Consider the following 23,453-nt stretch of genomic DNA (forward strand, 5'->3'; position numbering starts at 1 on the left):
AAAGTGTAAAATTGTTAAAGATTTATAAACGAGCTGCTATTGTTTTCTGATGATTAAAAATCATGAACATCACAGATAATCTTGTTTCAATGAGTGTTTTATTGTGAAGTTATTAAATGTATTCAAACACCGAAAAAACAAATTATTTTCATTCATTTTTTATTAAAGAATATTTTTGAAGACAAGAGAAGGATTAGTGTCAAATTATTTATTGGGATCTGTATTTTTTTTTCAAAATTTTGTTCACAAATGGGTGATTATTCTTGAAATCAAACAATATTTCTTGGAGTGAATTATTCACTCACCCCCTTTTCATTGAAGTTATTTGCGTTGAATTGAAATTGACACAAAGAATGGTGATGAACAATAAATGTGATATAATTTCCTTTCAAAAAGTTAATTGATGTTATTTTCCACAAATCATTAAAAATCTGAATTTATTGACCAAACGTGTCTGATCTCAAAAAATAGAATAATCCAAAAATAATAAAATCCTCAACCCAATAAATCAGTGTGTTACGGTTGATTATTGATTATTTGTTCGAAAATATTTTTTCTCTCGAAACATTAGTCATTTTCTTTTTTCTAAATGATTGTTGTTGTACCTTTTCATCTTGGTTGTTCACAAAAATATCCCATTTCTTTATCCATTTTTTTGCCATTTTCAATTCTTTCAACTTTTGTTTGTTATTTCAATTTTTTCCCATTTCTCCACCTGTCTATATTTTTTGATAAGTTCCTAATGTTTAATTATCAAATGATATTGTAATTTCATTTTTCAATCAATTTTCTGTTCACACTAACTTTCCTTTTCTGAAACGGAAATAATAACATTGTCAAGATTTTGTTTTCATGATAGTTTAATTTGGTGAGAGTGAACAGAAAATTGATTGAAAAATGAAATTACAATATCATTTGATAATTAAACATTAGGAACTTATCAAAAAATATAGACAGGTGGAGAAATGGGAAAACAAACAAAAGTTGAAAGAATTGAAAATGGCAAAAGAAATGGGATATTTTGTGAACAACCAAGATGAAAAGGTACAACAACAATCATTTAGAAAAAAGAAATGACTAATGTTTCGAGAGAAAAATATTTTCGAACAAATAATCAATAATCAACCGTAACACACTGATTTATTGGGTTGATTTTTAATTCTTTGTGTCAATGAATAATTCACTCCAAGAAATATTGTTTGATTTCAAGAATAATCACCCATTTGTGAACAAAATTTTGAAAAAAATACAGATCCCAATAAATAATTTGACACTAATCCTTCTCTTGTCTTCAAAAATATTCTTTAATAAAAATGAATGAAAATAATTTGTTTTTCGGTGTTTGAATACATTTCTTTTCATTGAAACATTTGATATTCATGAATTATTATTCTTTTTTCAGTCAAGTTATTATTTGAGCAAAAGGTTCCTATGAGAACAGTTTTCGGAACGTTTTGTTCAAAGAAATAGATATTTGAATTCATTGATAGCTTATCATTTTATCTTTGTTTTTTGTGTGTTTTTTCATTTATTCCATCTTTTCATGCATCCACAAAATTTATATCAACAAATCATTTTCATAAAAAATAAACCGTTTCCGTAAAGAGAATGCACTCTCAATAAAAAAATTAACACTTCATCATATTTCATTTCAACAAAAAAAAGATAATAAAAAGTTAATCTCAGAATTTCAATTATTTTCTCACTTCAGTTTGTGCGTTGTGCAGTCAAAATAAAATAAACAACAAATAATTTTCTCCCAATGCTGATCCTGTTTGTGATGGTTCAGCGAAAAGAGGCTGTGATATTTTCATGTTTTCAATCTCCACATCAATCGTCTTCAGCTGCCTCAGTGCCACTTCAAACACAGATATTGATATAACACTCCCATCTGATGTCGAAGAGTCGATCAAAACATCCTCCAGTGAAAGCGTCCCGCTTCCCACAGACACCACAAACACACTTGGCGATGAGCTTCTTGCCGCGTTGTGATCGATCCCCACATGCCCCACCTCCAGCTGACCAGAAGATATGCTGAACAGTGTTGACGAAGAGGTCGAAAGCGCACTTGTTCCAATCACACTCACTGCCTTCCCTCTCCCCAAAACAGAAATCTTCTTATCCCCAACACTGATTGTCTTCTCTTCGCTCACATGCCTCCCACCCAGCAACGTGATTGTCGAGCTCATCTGCGCCATGCTCGACCCCACTGCATGCCCCACTGTCTTGCACGGCGCAGACTCACTCATCCCACACAAATTGTTTGCGTCATTCCCACTCACCCCAACATACCGATCCTTCATCCCTTCCTTCAGCCATCCCTTCTTTTCTGTATGCTGATATTTCCAACTGCTTGATTGCAAATAAGCATAGCACACTCTCTTCTCATCACTATTCGTTGTATACGATTCATAGAACGGATTGTTCGATGAAAAAAGATTGTATCGATCTTCAAAATACACATCATGACCATATGGAGTGGAAGTTGTTGTGCAACTGCAATCGTGGAAGAAGAAGAAATAGCAATAAGTGTTGTTGCTTGGAGGTGTTGATTGAGATGGCCTGAAATCCAATCCTCCGCCATATGAATATGCGTTGCAAGAAATGAACTGGAGGCTCCTCATTTTGAATGCAGCTGGAACATTTTGACAATACATCCCTCCGCCACAATTACTTGTAAGCGAGCACGAAGTGAAAAAACATTCAAACACACAAGCACTCTCTCCTTTCCCATTTTCTGTTCCAATACAGCCAGAACTAGAAACCTGAAAAGTATATAGAAAAAGTCCTCCTCCATTATATTTTGCAGAACATTTCTGGAACTCGCACCCACTGATCCTGACACATGACGAAATTGATTCAGCATGCATTCCTCCTCCATAATAATTTTTTGCGGTACATGCATTGAACGAATTGTTCTCAATCTTGATGGAATTGATTGAATAGCAAAAAATACCTCCACCATAAGCATATGCATAGCAATCATTGAACGAACAAAATTTCACTGAAAGCGTTCCCGATCCCAGGTTATACATGTAAATCGCTCCGCCATTTGAAGCTCCATCTGAATAAGAGCCACTTGACCCAGTGGTTTTTGACCCATTCCACACACACCAAGTGAACGAATTCGCCCCATTGTCTGATATCTGCTGTCTCGCTGGTTTCGTTGGATTCCCTTCACTCCCGCCGATTGCAACATTCTGTGATCGATAGCACCTGGTAAATGAGGTGTTCGAGGCAGCCAAGGATGATGAGGGGCTGTTCAGCGAGGGGACAATGCCCCCGTCATAAACATCCCACACTGATGAAAATGTGCACCCACTCATCAGAAACGAGGTTTGACCCAACTCTTCAGCCAGACGTCTTGTTTTCGGTAAATTTGTGGAGATGTTGAAGAAGGTCAGCTGGGTGAGAGATACAAGGCGTGTCAAGGGTGGTGCCAGAAACGGGGCTGAAGACACACAAAAAGATGAGAAATCTGACTCACATACCAATACGCTCCCTCCTCCTTCACTTTCTTCTTCTCTTCCTTCTTCTCTTCCTTCTCCTATTCCTTCTCCACCTCCTCTTCCTCCACCTCCTCGTTGTCCTCCTCTCTCTCCTCCTTCACCTCTTCCTCTTCCTCTTCCCCATCCGACTCTTCCTCTTCCTCCACCTTCTCTCTCGCTCCTCATCTGCTCCATCCCTCTCAATAAAATATTTCTCAAAACCCCAAAAATCATGCAACCCCTTTCCCTCCTCTTTCTGCTGCTCATAAAAGGAATCTTATAAATGATGTAAAAGAACCTTCGCTGTCAATGTCTTTTTATAATGATGATCCTATAAAGCTCTTTCCCAAGTTGAATCCGCTCATTGTCCTTCACTTTCTATCGTCTGATGTTATTCTGCATTCCTTCGTTATTTTTGGAAGACAGTCTCAAAAATATTTTTGTCCAAGCAGGTGAAAAGAAAAAATCAATAAATCATGCCAAAAAATCGGTCAAATAATATAATTAATAAAAATATCATACCTTTTTTATCCTTCAATCTCGCCAACTTTTGTCAAAGAATCGCTGCATTCCTCGTTTACTCGTCCCTTCCGTTATCTCCGGCAAAAGCAAACCCTTCTGAAACAGACGCAGAGCGTGACCTCTATCTTCAATCCATTTATGCTGATTAATATTCCGAGGTATATTTCCATCTCCTTTTTTGAATTTTTCTTAAATTTTTGAGTCATTCGCTCTTTAAAGCCAATCACCTCAATTTTTCACCAAAGTCCCTTTTCTCTTTCTTCTTCTTCATGCCCTCCCTCATTTCATATTACCATTTCATTTCCTTCTTCTGGCTCTTCTTCGAATGTTCCAAAAAATTCATTCTTCTAATTCCTCTTCTTTCCTTTCTTCTTTCCTTATTTCCCTTTTATCATTCATTTTCAATCACTTTTCTTTTAAATATCTTCTTTTTCTTCTAAGTTTTTTGTCAATTTTTTTCTTCTGCCGCATCATCAACATTTGTTTCCCTCGTTTTTGCTTCTAACATGATTCACCAGATACGCCTTCCAAAACCATCAAAGACCTCCTCCTCTATTCGCTTCAATTTTTGCTCCTTCCCATTCCACCAAACACTCTCCAATTATTATCTCCAGGTTTCTTAAAGGCGCCAAATATGCTTTTCCCCCATATTCCATGTTCATTCATCGACATCGAACACTCGTTAAAAAAAATCCTAGTTTCATAATATATATATATATATATATATGATAAAATACAGTAATAAAAAAGCAAACCTATGACTTTTATACGAATAATCTTTGCAAACTTTCTTCTCCTCCAAATATCGTTCCTTTCTACCAACAAAACCCATCTGTCCCTTCTTCGTTTCCTTTCTGCCCTCAAAAATCGTTTATTTACAATCCTTGGTCCTGCTTCCACTCAAATAACTCAGCCAGCTCCATTCTTTTAAAAAAACTAGCAATGAAGAAGATTTCATCAGAAGAGCCCCTTTCCATCCCTTTCTTCTGCATCACCTTCTTCTTCTCCACATTTCTCCAAAAACAACATCAACACCCCTCCGCCACACATCCTCCATCTCTTCCACTTCATTCCCCAACATCCTTTTCCCAATCAAAAATATAAATACCTCCAATATTTTGCCTCTCTTTGGTGCAAGACACCCTTTCGTGGTCAGCCCCTCATCTTCCTCTGTCTCCATACCCCCAATGCAAAGTGCTGCGCCCGATGTTCCTTCTTCCTGTCTTCCTCCACCTCGGCCTCCATCCCTTGCCCTGCAAATGAGAGGCGCGTCCAAACGGTTCACAAAATAAATTATATAAGAATATGAAATATTTTCTTTCATTTTTCTTCTTCTCCAACCCCACTTCCCTCTCAAATAGCACACGCATCCACAAAAACTCTCCCTCTTGCTCCGCTTCATATGAACCTCTCTATATCTGTGCATTTGGAAAAAAAAAATCTCCTCCCTATATCTCTTCAACTCTCATCTAACTCTTATCCTCCCTTCCAATAAATATATTCCATTCACTCCACTCATCTTCCACCCCTCTGTTCCTCCTCTTCCTTTTCCCTCCAACAAATTCCATTTCTCCAACAAATAACACGACCTCCACACCTTCCAACTCACAAAAATCGAAAAAACAACCCCTCCAAACCTCATCCCAATCCATCCCCCGCACATCCATTTTGCCTCTTAAATCTCATAAAAACACCTCTTTCTCCCCCAAAAAATCATCCTTTTATCGTTCCATTCCCCCTCCAAAACCATGTTTATTCTCAATGCATAAATCCATCACCCCATTCCATAAATCTATCCTGTTGCAATCGCGTTGTCTTCATATGCCCATTTAGCCACGGTGCATCGAGTTGTGCTCCTTTTCTTTTGTGGCTCCAATCTGTTATGGAAAATGATCAAGAAATGTCAAATGCTCAAGAACTGCCAGCGGAATGAGAAGTCAAGATGCAAACATTCCGGCTGGAATAAATGAAATATTTCTAGTGATGAAAAAGCAGCAGCAACAGCAACTCTTTTTTTTTATTGGAAGCTGGAGTTGTTCGTTTAGATTGATGGAATGCTGTCAAGCCACGATATTTTCAATGTGAATGTGAAATTTTTAATGTGTGTATTTTTTATTGTTCTGTTGATTGTGAAGATATTTCCATCCGTATCCTCTCCAAAGTCGTGATTCAGACAAATTATATAAAATGGACGATTTATTCTTTGCAGAATGGGAAAAGCAAGTCAGACATTTCCTTACAAGCATGTTAGAGCCTGAATGTATTTTATCATAAGTATTTATGCAACTTTTTTTGGACAACATGCGCGATGGATAGAAATTCGATGAAAAACGAATATTGATGGAGTGGATATTAACGGGGTTGGAAGATGTCCAAGGCTAAAAGGAACAATATCCAATTTCTATGAAAAGGGAGTTTTTTTAAAAGATGGGGTGACATTTACAAAAATATTTTGTTGGAAAGATTGGGGCAGATGACAGAAACAGGTACATTGGAGGCAGTTGGGACAGAGCAAGGTGCCTTTCTTGAGATGGAAAAGGCAAGACATTGATTTTACGCGCTGAGGAGAGGGGTAGAATGGCACTTGATTGCTTGGCTTGAGAGGCGAAAATGCGAGAAAATCAGGCAGTTTGGCGTGATGCAAGCAGCTTGGGGTAGATAACAAACAAAAATGGATTTAATTTATTTGACCCTTGCCTTTTGCATTGCGTCATTGAAGGATTTGCAGCTGGAGCAGAGAACGAGGTTGTTATGTTGAGGATATCTTCCAACAAAAATTATCTTTCATATGAGATCTCGATAACATCGACTTCATTGTCTTCATCGTCTTCATTGTTTTCTTCAACTATTCCGTCTATTCTCCCCCTTCTTCTCCAGCCTCATTGTTTTCGTCAGCCTTATCTGTCTCATCGCCATCATGTTTTCGTATACACCTCCAAATGATATGAAATTGTATTTTTTTTCCCTTATTTTTGATCATCACCTTCGTCACCTTCATCACCTTCATCACGTTCTGCAAGTGTTTCTTCTTCAACGAATGCAACTAATTTTTATTTATCTTTGTCATTTTCATCTTCTTCTTTGTGTTCATCTTCTTTTCCCCGCGCCATGAATTCATCCTCCTCCATTTTCTGCTTCCTCTTCAGCCGAAACGCCAAATGCATTTGAGCCGCATTGTCCTGCTGCTGAGTCTTCTCCTTCTCGAAACAATTGCCAAACGAAGAATATTTCTGGCTGGCTGTCATCTGTGTGAAACAGCCTGTTTGCCGTTTTTGGCTTTGTGTCAGAGGATGTCAGGAGAGAAACGACGAATTTCGTTTTGAAATGATTCTCTGAAGATTATAATTCTATTGTTGCTGCAATTCCTTCTTTTTCTTCTTCCTCCTCCTCCTCCTCTTCTTCTTCCCCCTCATCGCTTTCTTCATTATGTTCGCTGTAATTGTTGTCATTTTCGCTGCTCCAACAAATGAAATTGCATGCACATATTTTCTTCTTGGCTGTTATCATATTCGCATTCTTCGTATTCTTCCTTTTCTTCTCCATTTTTTTAGTTCACCTCATCTGCCAAAAATGAGAGGGAATGTCAGCAAAACGCAGAAATATTGCCAGTTGTATCGAATTGTTCAGTTAAGAGGAAGATAAAGGAGATGAATAAGCAGAAAAGGAAAAAGCTGCATTTCTTCCTCTTCCTCCATCTTCTCCATCTTCTCCGTCTTCTCCGTCTTCTCCGTCTTCCTCGCCATTTTGTTCTTGTTGTTGTTTGTTGGCACCAACAGAAATGGCTGGAGGAATGTTTGATCCATTGGGTATATCATCATCTGTATGTATATTTGTTGATAGAAAAAAGATTGCTGAGAAGAAGATTGCTGAGAAAAAGACAAAGACATCGAAATTGAAGAATGAGCCAATGAAAACGAGAGTGGCAATGGAGACGGATATGCCACTGAAAAAGAGGAAGAAGAAATAGAAGAAAATAAAAAAGAAGAAGAAAATAAAAAAGAAGAAGAAAATGAAGAAGAAGAAGAAGAAAAGGAAGAAGAAGAAAACGCAAAGGAGGCACTGCCTATATTCGCATGCCATGCTCAGCCACCAGTTGTGCTGCTGATCCGCCCGATGTCATCTTCATCGTCTTCGTCATCTTCATCATCTTCGTCATCTTTCCCTCTTTTACTCCTGCTTCTGATACTTCTGCTGTTTCTGCTGTTTCTCTTGCATCTCCATCAATAGCAGGCGCAAAGAGCTGCATTTCCCCTGTTGACAGCGTGAATGAGAAGGCGCCGAATAAAAGGAGCTTAGTGAATGCTGGTGCTGAAGTGCCGATGGGTTATATGCAGCAGCAGCAGCAACATCAAAAAAGAAAGAAAGATAAGATAAGATTTTTTAAAAAAAATGAAAGAGGGAGATGGGAAGGCAAGGGCAGGAGGAGAGGAAGTGTTTGGCATGCCTCTTCAGCTGCCTTTTGTGCTGTGTGTGCTGCTGGCAGTGCTGTCTGGCGCATCGAGTGGCAGTGGCGAAGCTCCTTTGGCAAATGCTGCTCTTGTTCTGTTTCTGCGCTGAGAGTGTTTATATTTCTATTTCTATTTGTGTATGTGCATGTTCTTTGTCTTCCGCCGAGTGCAGGCGCTTCTTCCATCTGCAGCATGCAAAGGAAATCCCGATGGCGTTTGACTTTGAAAGGAAGCAAAGTCCCCTGGCTCGCTGTTTGGATGATCCTTGGCAGAACTTTTGCCGGCAACTCAACTACCGCGCAGCACTTCGCCATGGTTTATGGAGGCGGAGGCGGAATGTATTCGGAGACGATATGTTTTCTGCGGCTGGGTTGTCTTTTTCCTTCGCCTTGTGGGGGATTCTATGGAAGGTGGCGCTGAATTTCGTAAAGGGTGAAAATTCCTCTCCTTCGAATCCTTCATTTCTTCGAAAATGCTTCAGCCGCTTTTCTCCTTCATTCCCATCGTCGTTCAGCGTCATCTTTTTTAACATTCGAAACTGCAGCATTCTGTGCAACATCTTCTATTGCTTCGGACAGCAGTGATTATTTCTCATCAAAAGCGAATTCGACCCAACCACACTCACTGTCTTCCCTTTCCCCAAAACAGAAATCTTCTTTTCCCCAACACTGATCGTCTTCTCTTCGCTCACATGCCTCCCACCCAGCAAAGTGATTGTCGAGCTCAGCTGTGCCATGCTCGACCCCGCTGCATGCCCCACTGTCTTGCAAGGTGCTGCCTCACTCATTCCACACAGATTGCTCGAGTCATCCCCACTCACCCCAACATACCGATCCTTCATCCCTTCCTTCAACCATCCCTTTTTTTCTGTGTGCTGATAATACCAACCGCCCGAATAGTAATAACGGCACACTCTCGTATCATTGCTATTCGTTGTGTACGATTCATAGAACGGGTTATCCGATGAAAAGAGATTATTTCCATCATAAAAGAACACATCATGTCCATATGGAGTGGAAGCGTTGCAACTGCAATCATGGAAGAAGAAGAAATAACAATAAGTGTTGTTGCTTGGAGGTATTTGTTGATTCGGATAAAAAAACAATCCTCCGCCAGTTGATGTTGCATTGCACGAAATGAACTGGAGGCTCCGCATTTTGAATGCAGCCGGAACACCATAACAATACATCCCTCCGCCACTTGAATATGTTAGAGAACATGAAGTGAAGAAACATTCAAATACACAAGCACTCTCTCCTTTGCCGCTTTCTGTTCCAATACAGGCAGATCCAGAAACATTAAAAGTTGAAAGATAAAGCCCTCCTCCGCAATTACTTGCATTACATTTCTGGAACTCGCAGCCACTGATCCTGACACACGAAGTAATATAATAGGCATACATCCCTCCTCCATAATTATTTTTTGCCGTGCAAGCATTGAATGAGTTGTTCTCAATCTTGATTGAACTGATCTCACGGCACATAATACCACCACCGCCATAATGCGCGTAGCAGTCGTTAAACAAACAAAATTTCACTGAAAGTGTTCCTGATGTCTTGCTATACATGTAAATTGCTCCACCATTTGAAGTTCCATCTGAATAAGAAGTTCCTGACCCAGTTGTATTTGACCCATTCCACACACACCAAGTGAATGAATTTGCCCCATTGTCTGCTATCTGCTGTCTCGCTGGTTTCGATGGATTCCCCTCACTCCCGCTGACTGCAACATTCTGAGAGCGATAGCACCCGACAAACGAGGTGTTCGAGGCATCCAGGGAAGATGAAGGGCTGTTCAGCGAGGGGACAATACCCCCGTCATAAACATCCCACACTGATGAAAATGAGCACCCACTCATCAGAAATGCTCTTTGACCCAGCCCTTCACCCAGATGTGTTGTTTTCGATGGATTTGTGGAGATGTTGAAGAAGGTCAGCTGGGTGAGAGATACAAGGCGTGTCAAGGGTGGTGCCAGAAACGGGGCTGAAGACACACAAAAAGATGAGAAATCTGACTCACATACCAATACGCTCCCTCCTCCTTCACTTTCTTCTTCTCTTCCTTCTTCTCTTCCTTCTCCACCTCTTCTTCCTCCACCTCCTCCTTGTCCTCCTCTCTCTCCTCCTTCACCTCTTCCGCTTCCTCTTCCCCATCCTCCTATTCCTCTTCCTCCCCACCTTCTCTCTCACTCATCTTCTGTCCCATCCTCCCCTCTCCTCCAAACAGTCTCCCACACACATTTCCTCCTCTTCCAACCCCTCTCAGCGTGATGTTCCAAAACACCCCTCTGCACCCGCCCAGCTCAAACACCCCCGCCTCCTTGCCTCTCCCCATCTCCACACCACATCCCCTCACCACAACCACACTCCCCCTCATTCCACACACAATCCTCCCAATTTCATCTCCAATCAGCTCAATCCCCTTCAACTCAACCGACATGTTCCACAACTCCCTCACAAAAAAATATCTCATCTTCTTCCTTCCATCCTTTATCCTCAGTCACCTTCATCCCCATCGCTGTTTCAACTGCCTCGATTTCTGACTTATTAACTCATCAACTTATTTTTCATTATCAAACTTCATTCGCACTTTTGCTGATCCATATATTTAATATATGGTTTTCTCATGAAACATCTCTTGCTGCGCCAAACAAAAATCATCAACAAGTTCATCTTCTCAGTGCAACTATTTTTGGTGCTGCTTGGATCCTTTTTTTTAAATGTCTTTTCAGCAAAGCATTTGAGCAATAAAAAGAACTTGTTTTTATTTTTATTTTTACCCATTTATTTGTTAATTTTTTTTCAATTTTGGTAAAGCAATGAATGCTAACTGAAATATATATATATTGCTTTTTTGTTGCATATCGACTCCATCAGGAAAGTCTTTTTTAAAAAAAAATTATAAAAATAATGATTAAACAAATTTGATTGATTGATTTTTGGGCAATTTTTATTCTGCATTATTTTGTTCGCTTGTTTTTCTTTGTCAATTGCCAATGTTCTTTTGATGGTTTCGGCTTTGCTTGGGTGCAAGTTTCTTGCGTCATATTGCTTCTGTAAAAAAAAACGGATGAGTACACAACCTTTTTTTTTTTCTTTGGATGATAAGGTTCAGTAATTTATCATTTCCCCCTTTATAATCGGGACCTAAATTTTCTGATTCTCAAGAGCATTTTTGGAAAAAAAAATTAAATAATAGAAAACCTTCAAAATATTATTGTATACTGTTCCAGGAAATATTTTTTATTTATTCATTTTTGAAGACAAATCCTGAGTTTTTTCTTTTTATTTTTTAAGATCAAAGACTTGCTCATATTTCACCGAGCTTTTTGTTTTGAATGTTTTGAATGTTGTTATTGATATTAGACTTATCTTTTTTATGTATTTTTTGTTTATTTTTCATTGTTTAACACTTCGTTTTTTATTGTTTTTCCATTTCACAGAATTTCTGCAAAATAAGAAGAAACTATTTGGGTCAACTTATTAATGGAACTTTTTGACTTATTGGCACTTTTTTGTTTTTGATCGCCAACTTTCAACAAACGTTGATTGGCTTTTTTCACTTTTATACAACATTTTAACAAGTTTTAAACAATTCAGTACTTGTTTGTTTTATTATTTTTGTTTGTTTCTCACTGAGATATCGCGTTTTTTTGTATTTTTAAAAGTCACTTTTCTCAGCAAACCAGGCAACTCACAAGAAATTGATGAGTTGTTTTGAATAGCATAAACTATAATCTAACTATTTTTAAATTCTTTTTTTTCACATTTCATTTTTTTTAACAACATGCAAGGACAAAACTGATTATTTCTTTGTAAATATGGGGCAAAATATTTTGCTTCAAGCATTTTCATTGAAAAATTATGCACTTTTTATTAAATTTTTGATAACAAAATATATTATAAAAATGAGTTTATTTTTTGACATTCGTGTAATGTTGGAAAACTTTATGTTTTGATTTCAACGATGCCTGTTTACGGATATGAAAATCAAAATTTTTTTGAAATCTGAGAAAGTTTTGTAATGTTTTAAGAAAAACAATTTTTTCATGCTTTGTGCATAAAAAGCTTGAAAGTCCGTATTTTCCCCCATATGATGAAATGATAAAAATAAAAATTTGATATGAAACGCTAACACTTAAATAATGAACTGTTGTTAAAATAAAACATTAATTTTTCCTATTTATCTTTAACGGATAAATGGAGCAAACGAAAAATGATCAATAATCACGTTTTTGGAACAAAGGAAAGTTCTTGAGAAGAAAAAAAAATTAATGTTTTATTTTGACATCACTTCATTATTAAAGTGTTAGCGTTTCATATCAAATTTTTATTTTTATCATTTCATCATATGGGGGAAAATACGGACTTTCAAGCTTTTTATGCACAAAGCATGAAAAAATTGTTTTTCTTAAAACATTACAAAACTTTCTCAGATTTCAAAAAAATTTTGATTTTCATATCCGTAAACAGGCATCGTTGAAATCAAAACATAAAGTTTTCCAACATTACACGAATGTCAAAAAATAAACTCATTTTTATAATATATTTTGTTATCAAAAATTTAATAAAAAGTGCATAATTTTTCAATGAAAATGCTTGAAGCAAAATATTTTGCCCCATATTTACAAAGAAATAATCAGTTTTGTCCTTGCATGTTGTTAAAAAAAATGAAATGTGAAAAAAAAGAATTTAAAAATAGTTAGATTATAGTTTATGCTATTCAAAACAACTCATCAATTTCTTGTGAGTTGCCTGGTTTGCTGAGAAAAGTGACTTTTAAAAATACAAAAAAACGCGATATCTCAGTGAGAAACAAACAAAAATAATAAAACAAACAAGTACTGAATTGTTTAAAACTTGTTAAAATGTTGTATAAAAGTGAAAAAAGCCAATCAACGTTTGTTGAAAGTTGGCGATCAAAAACAAAAAAAGTGCCAATAAGTCAAAAAGTTCCATTAATAAGTTGACCCAAATAGTTTCTTCTTATTTTGCAGAAATTCTGTGAAATGGAAAAAACAATAAAAAAACGAAGTGTTAAACAATGAAAAATAAACAAAAAATACATAAAAAAAGATAAGTCTAATATCAATAACAACATTCAAAACATTCAAAACAAAAAGCTCGGTGAAATATGAGCAAGTCTTTGATCTTAAAAAATAAAAAGAAAAAACTCAGGATTTGTCTTCAAAAATGAATAAATAAAAAAATATTTCCTGGAACAGTATACAATAATATTTTGAAGGTTTTCTATTATTTAATTTTTTTTTTCCAAAAATGCTCTTGAGAATCAGAAAATTTAGGTCCCGATTATAAAGGGGGGGAAATGATAAATTACTGAACCTTATCATCCAAAGAAAAAAAAAAAGGTTGTGTACTCATCCGTTTTTTTTTACAGAAGCAATATGACGCAAGAAACTTGCACCCAAGCAAAGCCGAAACCATCAAAAGAACATTGGCAATTGACAAAGAAAAACAAGCGAACAAAATAATGCAGAATAAAAATTGCCCAAAAATCAATCAATCAAATTTGTTTAATCATTATTTTTATAATTTTTTTTTTTAAAAAAAGACTTTCCTGATGGAGTCGATATGCAACAAAAAAAGCAATATATATATATTTCAGTTAGCATTCATTGCTTTACCAAAATTGAAAAAAAATTAACAAATAAATGGGTAAAAATAAAAATAAAAACAAGTTCTTTTTATTGCTCAAATGCTTTGCTGAAAAGACATTTTAAAAAAAGGATCCAAGCAGCACCAAAAATAGTTGCACTGAGAAGATGAACTTGTTGATGATTTTTGTTTGGCGCAGCAAGAGATGTTTCATGAGAAAACCATATATTAAATATATGGATCAGCAAAAGTGCGAATGAAGTTTGATAATGAAAAATAAGTTGATGAGTTAATAAGTCAGAAATCGAGGCAGTTGAAACAGCGATGGGGATGAAGGTGACTGAGGATAAAGGATGGAAGGAAGAAGATGAGATATTTTTTTGTGAGGGAGTTGTGGAACATGTCGGTTGAGTTGAAGGGGATTGAGCTGATTGGAGATGAAATTGGGAGGATTGTGTGTGGAATGAGGGGGAGTGTGGTTGTGGTGAGGGGATGTGGTGTGGAGATGGGGAGAGGCAAGGAGGCGGGGGTGTTTGAGCTGGGCGGGTGCAGAGGGGTGTTTTGGAACATCACGCTGAGAGGGGTTGGAAGAGGAGGAAATGTGTGTGGGAGACTGTTTGGAGGAGAGGGGAGGATGGGACAGAAGATGAGTGAGAGAGAAGGTGGGGGAGGAAGAGGAATAGGAGGATGGGGAAGAGGAAGCGGAAGAGGTGAAGGAGGAGAGAGAGGAGGACAAGGAGGAGGTGGAGGAAGAAGAGGTGGAGAAGGAAGAGAAGAAGGAAGAGAAGAAGAAAGTGAAGGAGGAGGGAGCGTATTGGTATGTGAGTCAGATTTCTCATCTTTTTGTGTGTCTTCAGCCCCGTTTCTGGCACCACCCTTGACACGCCTTGTATCTCTCACCCAGCTGACCTTCTTCAACATCTCCACAAATCCATCGAAAACAACACATCTGGGTGAAGGGCTGGGTCAAAGAGCATTTCTGATGAGTGGGTGCTCATTTTCATCAGTGTGGGATGTTTATGACGGGGGTATTGTCCCCTCGCTGAACAGCCCTTCATCTTCCCTGGATGCCTCGAACACCTCGTTTGTCGGGTGCTATCGCTCTCAGAATGTTGCAGTCAGCGGGAGTGAGGGGAATCCATCGAAACCAGCGAGACAGCAGATAGCAGACAATGGGGCAAATTCATTCACTTGGTGTGTGTGGAATGGGTCAAATACAACTGGGTCAGGAACTTCTTATTCAGATGGAACTTCAAATGGTGGAGCAATTTACATGTATAGCAAGACATCAGGAACACTTTCAGTGAAATTTTGTTTGTTTAACGACTGCTACGCGCATTATGGCGGTGGTGGTATTATGTGCCGTGAGATCAGTTCAATCAAGATTGAGAACAACTCATTCAATGCTTGCACGGCAAAAAATAATTATGGAGGAGGGATGTATGCCTATTATATTACTTCGTGTGTCAGGATCAGTGGCTGCGAGTTCCAGAAATGTAATGCAAGTAATTGCGGAGGAGGGCTTTATCTTTCAACTTTTAATGTTTCTGGATCTGCCTGTATTGGAACAGAAAGCGGCAAAGGAGAGAGTGCTTGTGTGTTTGAATGTTTCTTCACCTCGTGTTCTCTAACAAGTCAATATGGCGGAGGGATGTATTGTTATGGTGTTCCGGCTGCATTCAAAATGCGGAGCCTCCAGTTCATTTCGTGCAATGCAACATCAACTGGCGGAGGATTGTTTTTTTATCCGAATCAACAAATACCTCCAAGCAACAACACTTATTGTTATTTCTTCTTCTTCCATGATTGCAGTTGCAACGCTTCCACTCCATATGGACATGATGTGTTCTTTTATGATGGAAATAATCTCTTTTCATCGGATAACCCGTTCTATGAATCGTACACAACGAATAGCAATGATACGAGAGTGTGCCGTTATTACTATTCGGGCGGTTGGTATTATCAGCACACAGAAAAAAAGGGATGGTTGAAGGAAGGGATGAAGGATCGGTATGTTGGGGTGAGTGGGGATGACTCGAGCAATCTGTGTGGAATGAGTGAGGCAGCACCTTGCAAGACAGTGGGGCATGCAGCGGGGTCGAGCATGGCACAGCTGAGCTCGACAATCACTTTGCTGGGTGGGAGGCATGTGAGCGAAGAGAAGACGATCAGTGTTGGGGAAAAGAAGATTTCTGTTTTGGGGAAAGGGAAGACAGTGAGTGTGGTTGGGTCGAATTCGCTTTTGATGAGAAATAATCACTGCTGTCCGAAGCAATAGAAGATGTTGCACAGAATGCTGCAGTTTCGAATGTTAAAAAAGATGACGCTGAACGACGATGGGAATGAAGGAGAAAAGCGGCTGAAGCATTTTCGAAGAAATGAAGGATTCGAAGGAGAGGAATTTTCACCCTTTACGAAATTCAGCGCCACCTTCCATAGAATCCCCCACAAGGCGAAGGAAAAAGACAACCCAGCCGCAGAAAACATATCGTCTCCGAATACATTCCGCCTCCGCCTCCATAAACCATGGCGAAGTGCTGCGCGGTAGTTGAGTTGCCGGCAAAAGTTCTGCCAAGGATCATCCAAACAGCGAGCCAGGGGACTTTGCTTCCTTTCAAAGTCAAACGCCATCGGGATTTCCTTTGCATGCTGCAGATGGAAGAAGCGCCTGCACTCGGCGGAAGACAAAGAACATGCACATACACAAATAGAAATAGAAATATAAACACTCTCAGCGCAGAAACAGAACAAGAGCAGCATTTGCCAAAGGAGCTTCGCCACTGCCACTCGATGCGCCAGACAGCACTGCCAGCAGCACACACAGCACAAAAGGCAGCTGAAGAGGCATGCCAAACACTTCCTCTCCTCCTGCCCTTGCCTTCCCATCTCCCTCTTTCATTTTTTTTAAAAAATCTTATCTTATCTTTCTTTCTTTTTTGATGTTGCTGCTGCTGCTGCATATAACCCATCGGCACTTCAGCACCAGCATTCACTAAGCTCCTTTTATTCGGCGCCTTCTCATTCACGCTGTCAACAGGGGAAATGCAGCTCTTTGCGCCTGCTATTGATGGAGATGCAAGAGAAACAGCAGAAACAGCAGAAGTATCAGAAGCAGGAGTAAAAGAGGGAAAGATGACGAAGATGATGAAGATGACGAAGACGATGAAGATGACATCGGGCGGATCAGCAGCACAACTGGTGGCTGAGCATGGCATGCGAATATAGGCAGTGCCTCCTTTGAGTTTTCTTCTTCGTTATCTTCTTCTTCATTTTCTTCTATTTCTTCTTCCTCTTTTTCAGTGGCATATCCGTCTCCATTGCCACTCTCGTTTTCATTGGCTCATTCTTCAATTTCGATGTCCTCGTCTTCTTCTCAACACCCTTCCGCTCCAATCTCTTTTCCATCAACAAATAAACAGGCAGTTGTTGTTGTTGTTGTTGTTGATATTTCCAATGGATCAAGCATTCCTCCTGCCATTTCTGTTGGTGCCAACAAACAACAACAAGAACAAAATGGCGAGGAAGACGGAGAAGATAAAGGAGAATGAGGAAGAGGAAGAAGAGGAAGAAGAGGAAGAAGAGGAAGAAGAGGAAGAAGAGGAAGAGGAAGAGGAAGAAGAGGAAGAAGAGGAAGAAGAGGAAGAAGAGGAAGAAGAGGAAGAAGAGGAAGAGGAAGAGGAAGAAGGCAAAGAAGAAGATGATGATGAGGAAGAAGAGGAAGAGGAAAAGGAAGAGGAAGAAATGCAGCTTTTTCCTTTTCTGCTTGTTCATCTTCTTTATCTTCCTCTTAACTGAACAATTCAATACAACTGGCAATATTTCTGCGTTTTGCTGGCATTCCCTCTCATTTCTGGCAGATGAGGTGAACTAAATAAATGGAGAAGAAAAGGAAGAATACGAAGAATGCGAATATGATAACAGCCAAGAAGAAAATATGTGCATGCAATTTCATTTGTTGGAGCAGCGAAAATGACAACAATTACAGCGAACATAATGAAGAAAGCGATGAGGGGGAAGAAGAAGAGGAGGAGGAGGAGGAAGAAGAAAAAGAAGGAATTGCAGCAACAATAGAATTATAATCTTCAGAGAATCATTTCAAAACGAAATTCGTCGTTTCTCTCCTGACATCCTCTGACACAAAGCCAAAAACGGCAAACAGGCTGTTTCACACAGATGACAGCCAGCCAGAAATATTCTTCGTTTGGCAATTGTTTCGAGAAGGAGAAGACTCAGCAGCAGGACAACGCGGCTCAAATGCATTTGGCGTTTCGACTGAAGAGGAAGCAGAAAATGGAGGAGGCTGAATTCATGGCGCGGGGAAAAGAAGGTGAAGACAAAGAAGAAGACGAAGAAAAATAAAAATTAGTCGAATTCGATGGAGAAAAAACACTTGCAGAAGGTGATGAAGGTGATGAAGGCGGAGAAGAAAAGGAAGAAAAGGAAAGAGAAGAAGGCGAAGAAGATAATGATAAAAAAGGAAATAAAATTATTTCATATGCTTGGGTCGTGGAAAGAAAAACATGACGAAAAAGTCGAAGAAGAAGAAGAAGGCTAAGCCGAAAAAGTCGAAGAGGGAAAAGCAGATAAAGAAAGTGAAGAGGATGAAGAAGAAGGTGACGAAGGTGATAATCAAAATGTGAGGGGGAAATACATATAACTTTATATCATTTGGAGGTGTATATGGAAACATGATGGTGATGTTGGCGATGAAAACAATGAGGCTGAAGAAGAAGGGGGAGAAGAGACGAAAAAGTCGAAGAAGACAATGAAGACGATGTTATGTCGAGTTTAATCGTCGGATATTTTCTGTCGAAGATAGCTTCAAAAAAAAACCTCGTTCTCTGCTCCAGCTGCAAATCCTTCGATGACACAATGCTAGAGACAAAGGCCAAATAAATTAAATCCATTTTGCCTATCATTTCCATCATCTGCTTGCATCACGCCAAACTGCCTGATTTTCTCGCATTTTTGGCTCTCAACCCAAGCAATCAAGTGCCATTCTACCCCTCTCCTCGGTCCATAAAAGCAATGCCTTTCCATTCCCTCCCCAAGAAAGGCGCCTTGCTCTGAGGCAACTGATTTCAATCTCCTGTTTCAGTTATTTGCCCCAATCACCCCAACAAAATTTTTCTGAAAATATCCCACCCTCATTAAAAAACGTTCCCTTTTCATAGAGATTGGCTGTTCTTCCTTTTTAGCTTTGGCATCTTCCAATCCCGATGATTTCTGCTCCATCAAAATTCATTCTTCATCGAATTTCTATCCATCGCGCATGTTGAGTTAATAATAAGTCACATAAATATTTATGATAAAATACATCTAGGCTCTAGTAATATATTTGCAAAATAACATTTGTCTCGCTTCATTGCTGTTCTCCTCTGCAAAGAATAAATCGCCAATTTAAATAATTTGTCTGAATCACGACTTTGGAGAGGATACGGATGGAAATATCTTCACAATCAACAGAAAAACAAAAAATACACACATTAAAAATTTCACATTCACATCGAAAATATTGTCGCTCCACAGCCATCCAACAATCAATATGAACAATTTCATCTTCCATCAATAAAAAAAGAGTTGTTATTGCTGCTGCTTTTTCATCACTAGAAATATTTCATTTAGCCTAGCTGCATTTTTGGTCACATGAAATTTTCATTCTGTAGATATTTCTTGAGCATTTGCCACTGCTTGATCATTTTCCATAACGAATTGGAGCCACAAAAGAAAAAGAGCACAACTTGATGCATTGTGATTGAATGGGCATATGAAGACAACGCGATTACAACAGGATGGATTTATGGCGTGGAGCGATGGAGTTGAGTTTTTGGAGGAGGCAGGGTTTTGGAGGGGAAAGAAACGACAAAATGATATTTTTTGTTGGAAAGAGGTGTTTTTGCGAGATTTGAGAGGCAAAATGGATGGGTGGGAGACGGATTGGGATGAGGTTGGGAGGGGTTATTTTTTCGATTTTTGTCATTGGGAAGGTGTTTAGACCGTGTTTATTGTTGGAGAAAAGGAATTTGATGTGGAGGAGGTGAGATAAGAGGGAAAACAAGAAGGGCCGAAGATGAGTGGAGTGAATGGAATATATTTATTGGAAGGGAGGATAAGAGTTAGATGAGAGTTGAAGAGATATAGGGAGGAGATTTTTTTTTTCCAAATGCACAGATATAGAGAGGTTCATATGAAGCGGAGCAAGAGGGAGAGTTTTTGTGGATGCGTGTGCTATTTGAGAGGGAAGTGGGGTTGGAGAAGAAGAAAAATGAAAGAAAATATTTCATATTCTTATATAATTTATTTTGTGAACCGTTTGGACGCGCCAGGCATTTGCGGAACAAGGGATGGAGGCCGAGGCGGAGGAAGACAGGAAGAAGGAACGTCAGGCGCAGCACTTTGCATTGGGGGTATGGAGACAGAGGAAGATGAGGGGCTGACCACGAAAGGGTGTTTTGCACCAAAGAGAGGCAAAATATTGGAGGTATTTATATTTTTGATTGGGAAAAGGATGTTGGGGAATGAAGTGGAAGAGATGGAGGATGTGTGGCGGAGGGGTGTTGATGTTGTTTTTGGAGAAATGGAAAGAAGAAGAAATCGATACAGCGACAAGGGATAGGAATGAGTCTTTGGATGAAATATTTTTCATTGCTAGTTTTTTTAAAAGAATGGAGCTGGCTGAGTTATTTGAGTGGAAGCAGAACAAGAAGTTGGGCTTTGGCTGATATTTTTTGAGGAAGCAGAAGGGAAGCGAAGAAAGGGCAGATGGGTTTTGTTGGCAAAACGGAGAAATATTTGGAGGAGAAGAAAGTTTGAGAAGAATGATCATCATAAAAGATATATGTTTGCTTATTAGGGTCAACTTTTTAATGGGACTTTTTTCTTTATTGGCACTTTTTTTGTTTTCGCATGCCAATCATTCAAAAAAGCTAGATGGACATCAACACTCGGATGAGTGTGTTTATAAAACAAAAACATTAAATTACCGGTTTGTTTTTTTTAATTTTGTTTAATTTTAATAGAGATACAGCAATTTTTTATTTATTTTGAAGTGACTTTTTTCAGCCGAGGAAGCATTTCACAAAAATAAGAAATCCATTTTTAAAAACTACTAGCATTATCCTTTTCATATTCAAAATCTTAAGTTTAACAACTTGCCTTTTCTTCATTTTTTCACATTTCAATTTTTTATCAACATTCGAACATAAATTTGAAAATTTCTTTGTTATTAAAATGAAGTGTTAAAAACAAAAATATGATATGAAAAATACACGCTCTAATAAAGATGTGTGAAAAAGGTTGAACATTAAAATTTTCTATTTGCATCAAACTTATGAAAATAAAACAAGATTGATCTCAGATTATTCAATGTTGTGACCATTCACTTGTTTGATGCAAATAGAAAATTTTAATGTTCAACCTTTTTCACACATCTTTATTAGAGCGTGTATTTTTCATATCATATTTTTGTTTTTAACACTTCATTTTAATAACAAAGAAATTTTCAAATTTATGTTCGAATGTTGATAAAAAATTGAAATGTGAAAAAATGAAGAAAAGGCAAGTTGTTAAACTTAAGATTTTGAATATGAAAAGGATAATGCTAGTAGTTTTTAAAAATGGATTTCTTATTTTTGTGAAATGCTTCCTCGGCTGAAAAAAGTCACTTCAAAATAAATAAAAAATTGCTGTATCTCTATTAAAATTAAACAAAATTAAAAAAAACAAACCGGTAATTTAATGTTTTTGTTTTATAAACACACTCATCCGAGTGTTGATGTCCATCTAGCTTTTTTGAATGATTGGCATGCGAAAACAAAAAAAGTGCCAATAAAGAAAAAAGTCCCATTAAAAAGTTGACCATATTATGATTATTTTTAATTTCATCATTGATTATTATTGTTGTTGAAATTAGGATTTTTGCAAGAGTGCTCAATGTCGACGAATGAACAAGGAATATGGAAAGAGTGCACATCTGGCGCCTTTAAGAAATCGGGAGATAATATTTGGAGGGGTGCATGGAAGAATGAGCAGCCGCAAAAATTGAAGCGAATAGAGGGAGGAGGCCTTTGATGCTTTTGGAAGGCGTATCTGGTGAATCATGTTAAAAGCAAAAAGAGAGAGCAGAAAAATAAATGAAATGACAAAAGAAGAAATTTGGCAAAAAATTGAGAAGAAGAAGATATTTTTTTTGGAAGTTCGATTGAAAAAGATGATTTTATTGAAAACGAAAGAAGAAGAGAAATAAAAAGAATTTTAAGTGAATGTTTTGAGGTATATTTGAAGAAGGACTGAAAGAAGGAAATGAATGGGAAATATGACTTGAGGAAAAAAGGAAGATGATGATAAAGATTTTTGGTGAGTGGGTTGGATTTCTCATCTTTTTGTGTGTCTTCAGCCCCGTTTCTGGCGCCTCCCCTGACACACCTTGTGACACTCACCCGACTGACCTTCTTCAACATCTCCACAAATCCACCAAAAATATCACATCTTGCTGAAGGGCTGGGTCAAAGAGCATTTCTGATGAGTGGGTGCTCATTTTCATCAGTGTGGGATGTGTATGATGGGGGTATTGTCCCCTCGCTCAACAGCCCTTCATCTTCCTTGGCTGCCTCGAACACCTCATTTGCCAGGTGCTATCGATCACAGAATGTTGCAGTCAATGGGAGTGAGGGGAATCCATCGAAACCAGGGAGACAGCAAATAGCAGACAATGGGGCGAATTCGTTCACTTGGTGTGTGTGGAATGGGTCAAAAACCACTGGGACAAGTAATTCTTATACAGATGGAATATCGAGTGGAGGTGCGATTAACATGTATAATCTGGGATCTGGAACGCTTTCAGTGAAATTTTGTTCTTTTAATGACTGTACCGCATACAGTCGAGGAGGAGGAATAATGTGCTATTTAATCAATTCAGTCAAGATTGAGAACAACTCATTCAATGCATGTACTGCTCAAAGTCATTATGGAGGAGGGTTATATGCTTGTTCGATTTCAACATGCGTTGTTATAAGTGGCTGCGAATTCCAGAAATGCACTGCGAAAAATGACGGAGGAGGCCTTTATCTCGAATCTTTTCAGGTTTCTGGATCTTCCTGCATTGGAGCAGAAAGTGGGAAAGGAGAGAGCGCTTGTGTGTTTGAGTGCTCATTCACTTTGTGCTCTCTTACAGGTTCACATGGCGGAGGGATGTATTGTTATGGCGTTCCGGTTGCATTCAAAATGAGGAGTGTCCAATTTATTTCGTGCTCAGCAGTGTCATATGGCGGCGGATTGCGCTTTAATCCAAACCAACAAATAGCTCCTAGCAACAACCTTTATTGCTATTTCTTCTTCTTCCACGATTGCAGATGCAGTAATTCCACTCCATATGGCCACGA

The 23,453-nt window shown here is 38.4% G+C and overlaps 7 protein-coding genes across 7 annotated transcripts; 4 read left to right on the forward strand and 3 right to left on the reverse strand.

Annotated features, from left to right (window-relative positions):
- Positions 1-5,001: 5,001 nt before the first annotated feature.
- MONOS_18073 (uncharacterized protein) lies at positions 5,002-5,677 on the reverse strand (the record flags this gene model as incomplete). Its single annotated transcript, XM_067871055.1, has 3 exons — positions 5,002-5,263; positions 5,352-5,422; positions 5,648-5,677. 3 exons carry the CDS (start codon positions 5,675-5,677, stop codon positions 5,002-5,004), a joined length of 363 nt encoding a protein of 120 aa, XP_067721775.1.
- Positions 5,678-7,633: 1,956 nt separating this feature from the next.
- On the reverse strand, positions 7,634-7,897 carry MONOS_15452 (uncharacterized protein; the record flags this gene model as incomplete). Its single annotated transcript, XM_067868331.1, has 1 exon — positions 7,634-7,897. The coding sequence occupies one exon, from the start codon at positions 7,895-7,897 to the stop codon at positions 7,634-7,636; it is 264 nt and encodes an 87-aa protein (XP_067721776.1).
- A 186-nt stretch (positions 7,898-8,083) lies between these two features.
- On the forward strand, positions 8,084-8,567 carry MONOS_16512 (uncharacterized protein; the record flags this gene model as incomplete). The annotated part of the gene is made up of 2 exons (XM_067869419.1): positions 8,084-8,333; positions 8,407-8,567. 2 exons carry the CDS (start codon positions 8,084-8,086, stop codon positions 8,565-8,567), a joined length of 411 nt encoding a protein of 136 aa, XP_067721777.1.
- A 2,048-nt stretch (positions 8,568-10,615) lies between these two features.
- MONOS_18074 (uncharacterized protein) lies at positions 10,616-10,930 on the reverse strand (the record flags this gene model as incomplete). The annotated part of the gene is made up of 1 exon (XM_067871056.1): positions 10,616-10,930. The coding sequence occupies one exon, from the start codon at positions 10,928-10,930 to the stop codon at positions 10,616-10,618; it is 315 nt and encodes a 104-aa protein (XP_067721778.1).
- A 3,543-nt stretch (positions 10,931-14,473) lies between these two features.
- MONOS_16511 (uncharacterized protein) lies at positions 14,474-16,621 on the forward strand (the record flags this gene model as incomplete). The annotated part of the gene is made up of 3 exons (XM_067869418.1): positions 14,474-15,534; positions 15,886-16,297; positions 16,394-16,621. The coding sequence occupies 3 exons, from the start codon at positions 14,474-14,476 to the stop codon at positions 16,619-16,621; spliced, it is 1,701 nt and encodes a 566-aa protein (XP_067721779.1).
- A 905-nt stretch (positions 16,622-17,526) lies between these two features.
- Positions 17,527-17,868, forward strand: MONOS_16533 (uncharacterized protein; the record flags this gene model as incomplete). Its single annotated transcript, XM_067869439.1, has 1 exon — positions 17,527-17,868. One exon carries the CDS (start codon positions 17,527-17,529, stop codon positions 17,866-17,868), a length of 342 nt encoding a protein of 113 aa, XP_067721780.1.
- Positions 17,869-20,236: 2,368 nt separating this feature from the next.
- On the forward strand, positions 20,237-20,689 carry MONOS_18075 (uncharacterized protein; the record flags this gene model as incomplete). The annotated part of the gene is made up of 3 exons (XM_067871057.1): positions 20,237-20,321; positions 20,400-20,520; positions 20,581-20,689. The coding sequence occupies 3 exons, from the start codon at positions 20,237-20,239 to the stop codon at positions 20,687-20,689; spliced, it is 315 nt and encodes a 104-aa protein (XP_067721781.1).
- Positions 20,690-23,453: the final 2,764 nt, after the last annotated feature.

The sequence above is a fragment of the Monocercomonoides exilis genome, assembly GCF_001643675.1.
Source record: "Monocercomonoides exilis strain PA203 chromosome Unknown scaffold45-810774, whole genome shotgun sequence".
NCBI classification, from domain to species: domain Eukaryota; phylum Preaxostyla; order Oxymonadida; family Polymastigidae; genus Monocercomonoides; species Monocercomonoides exilis.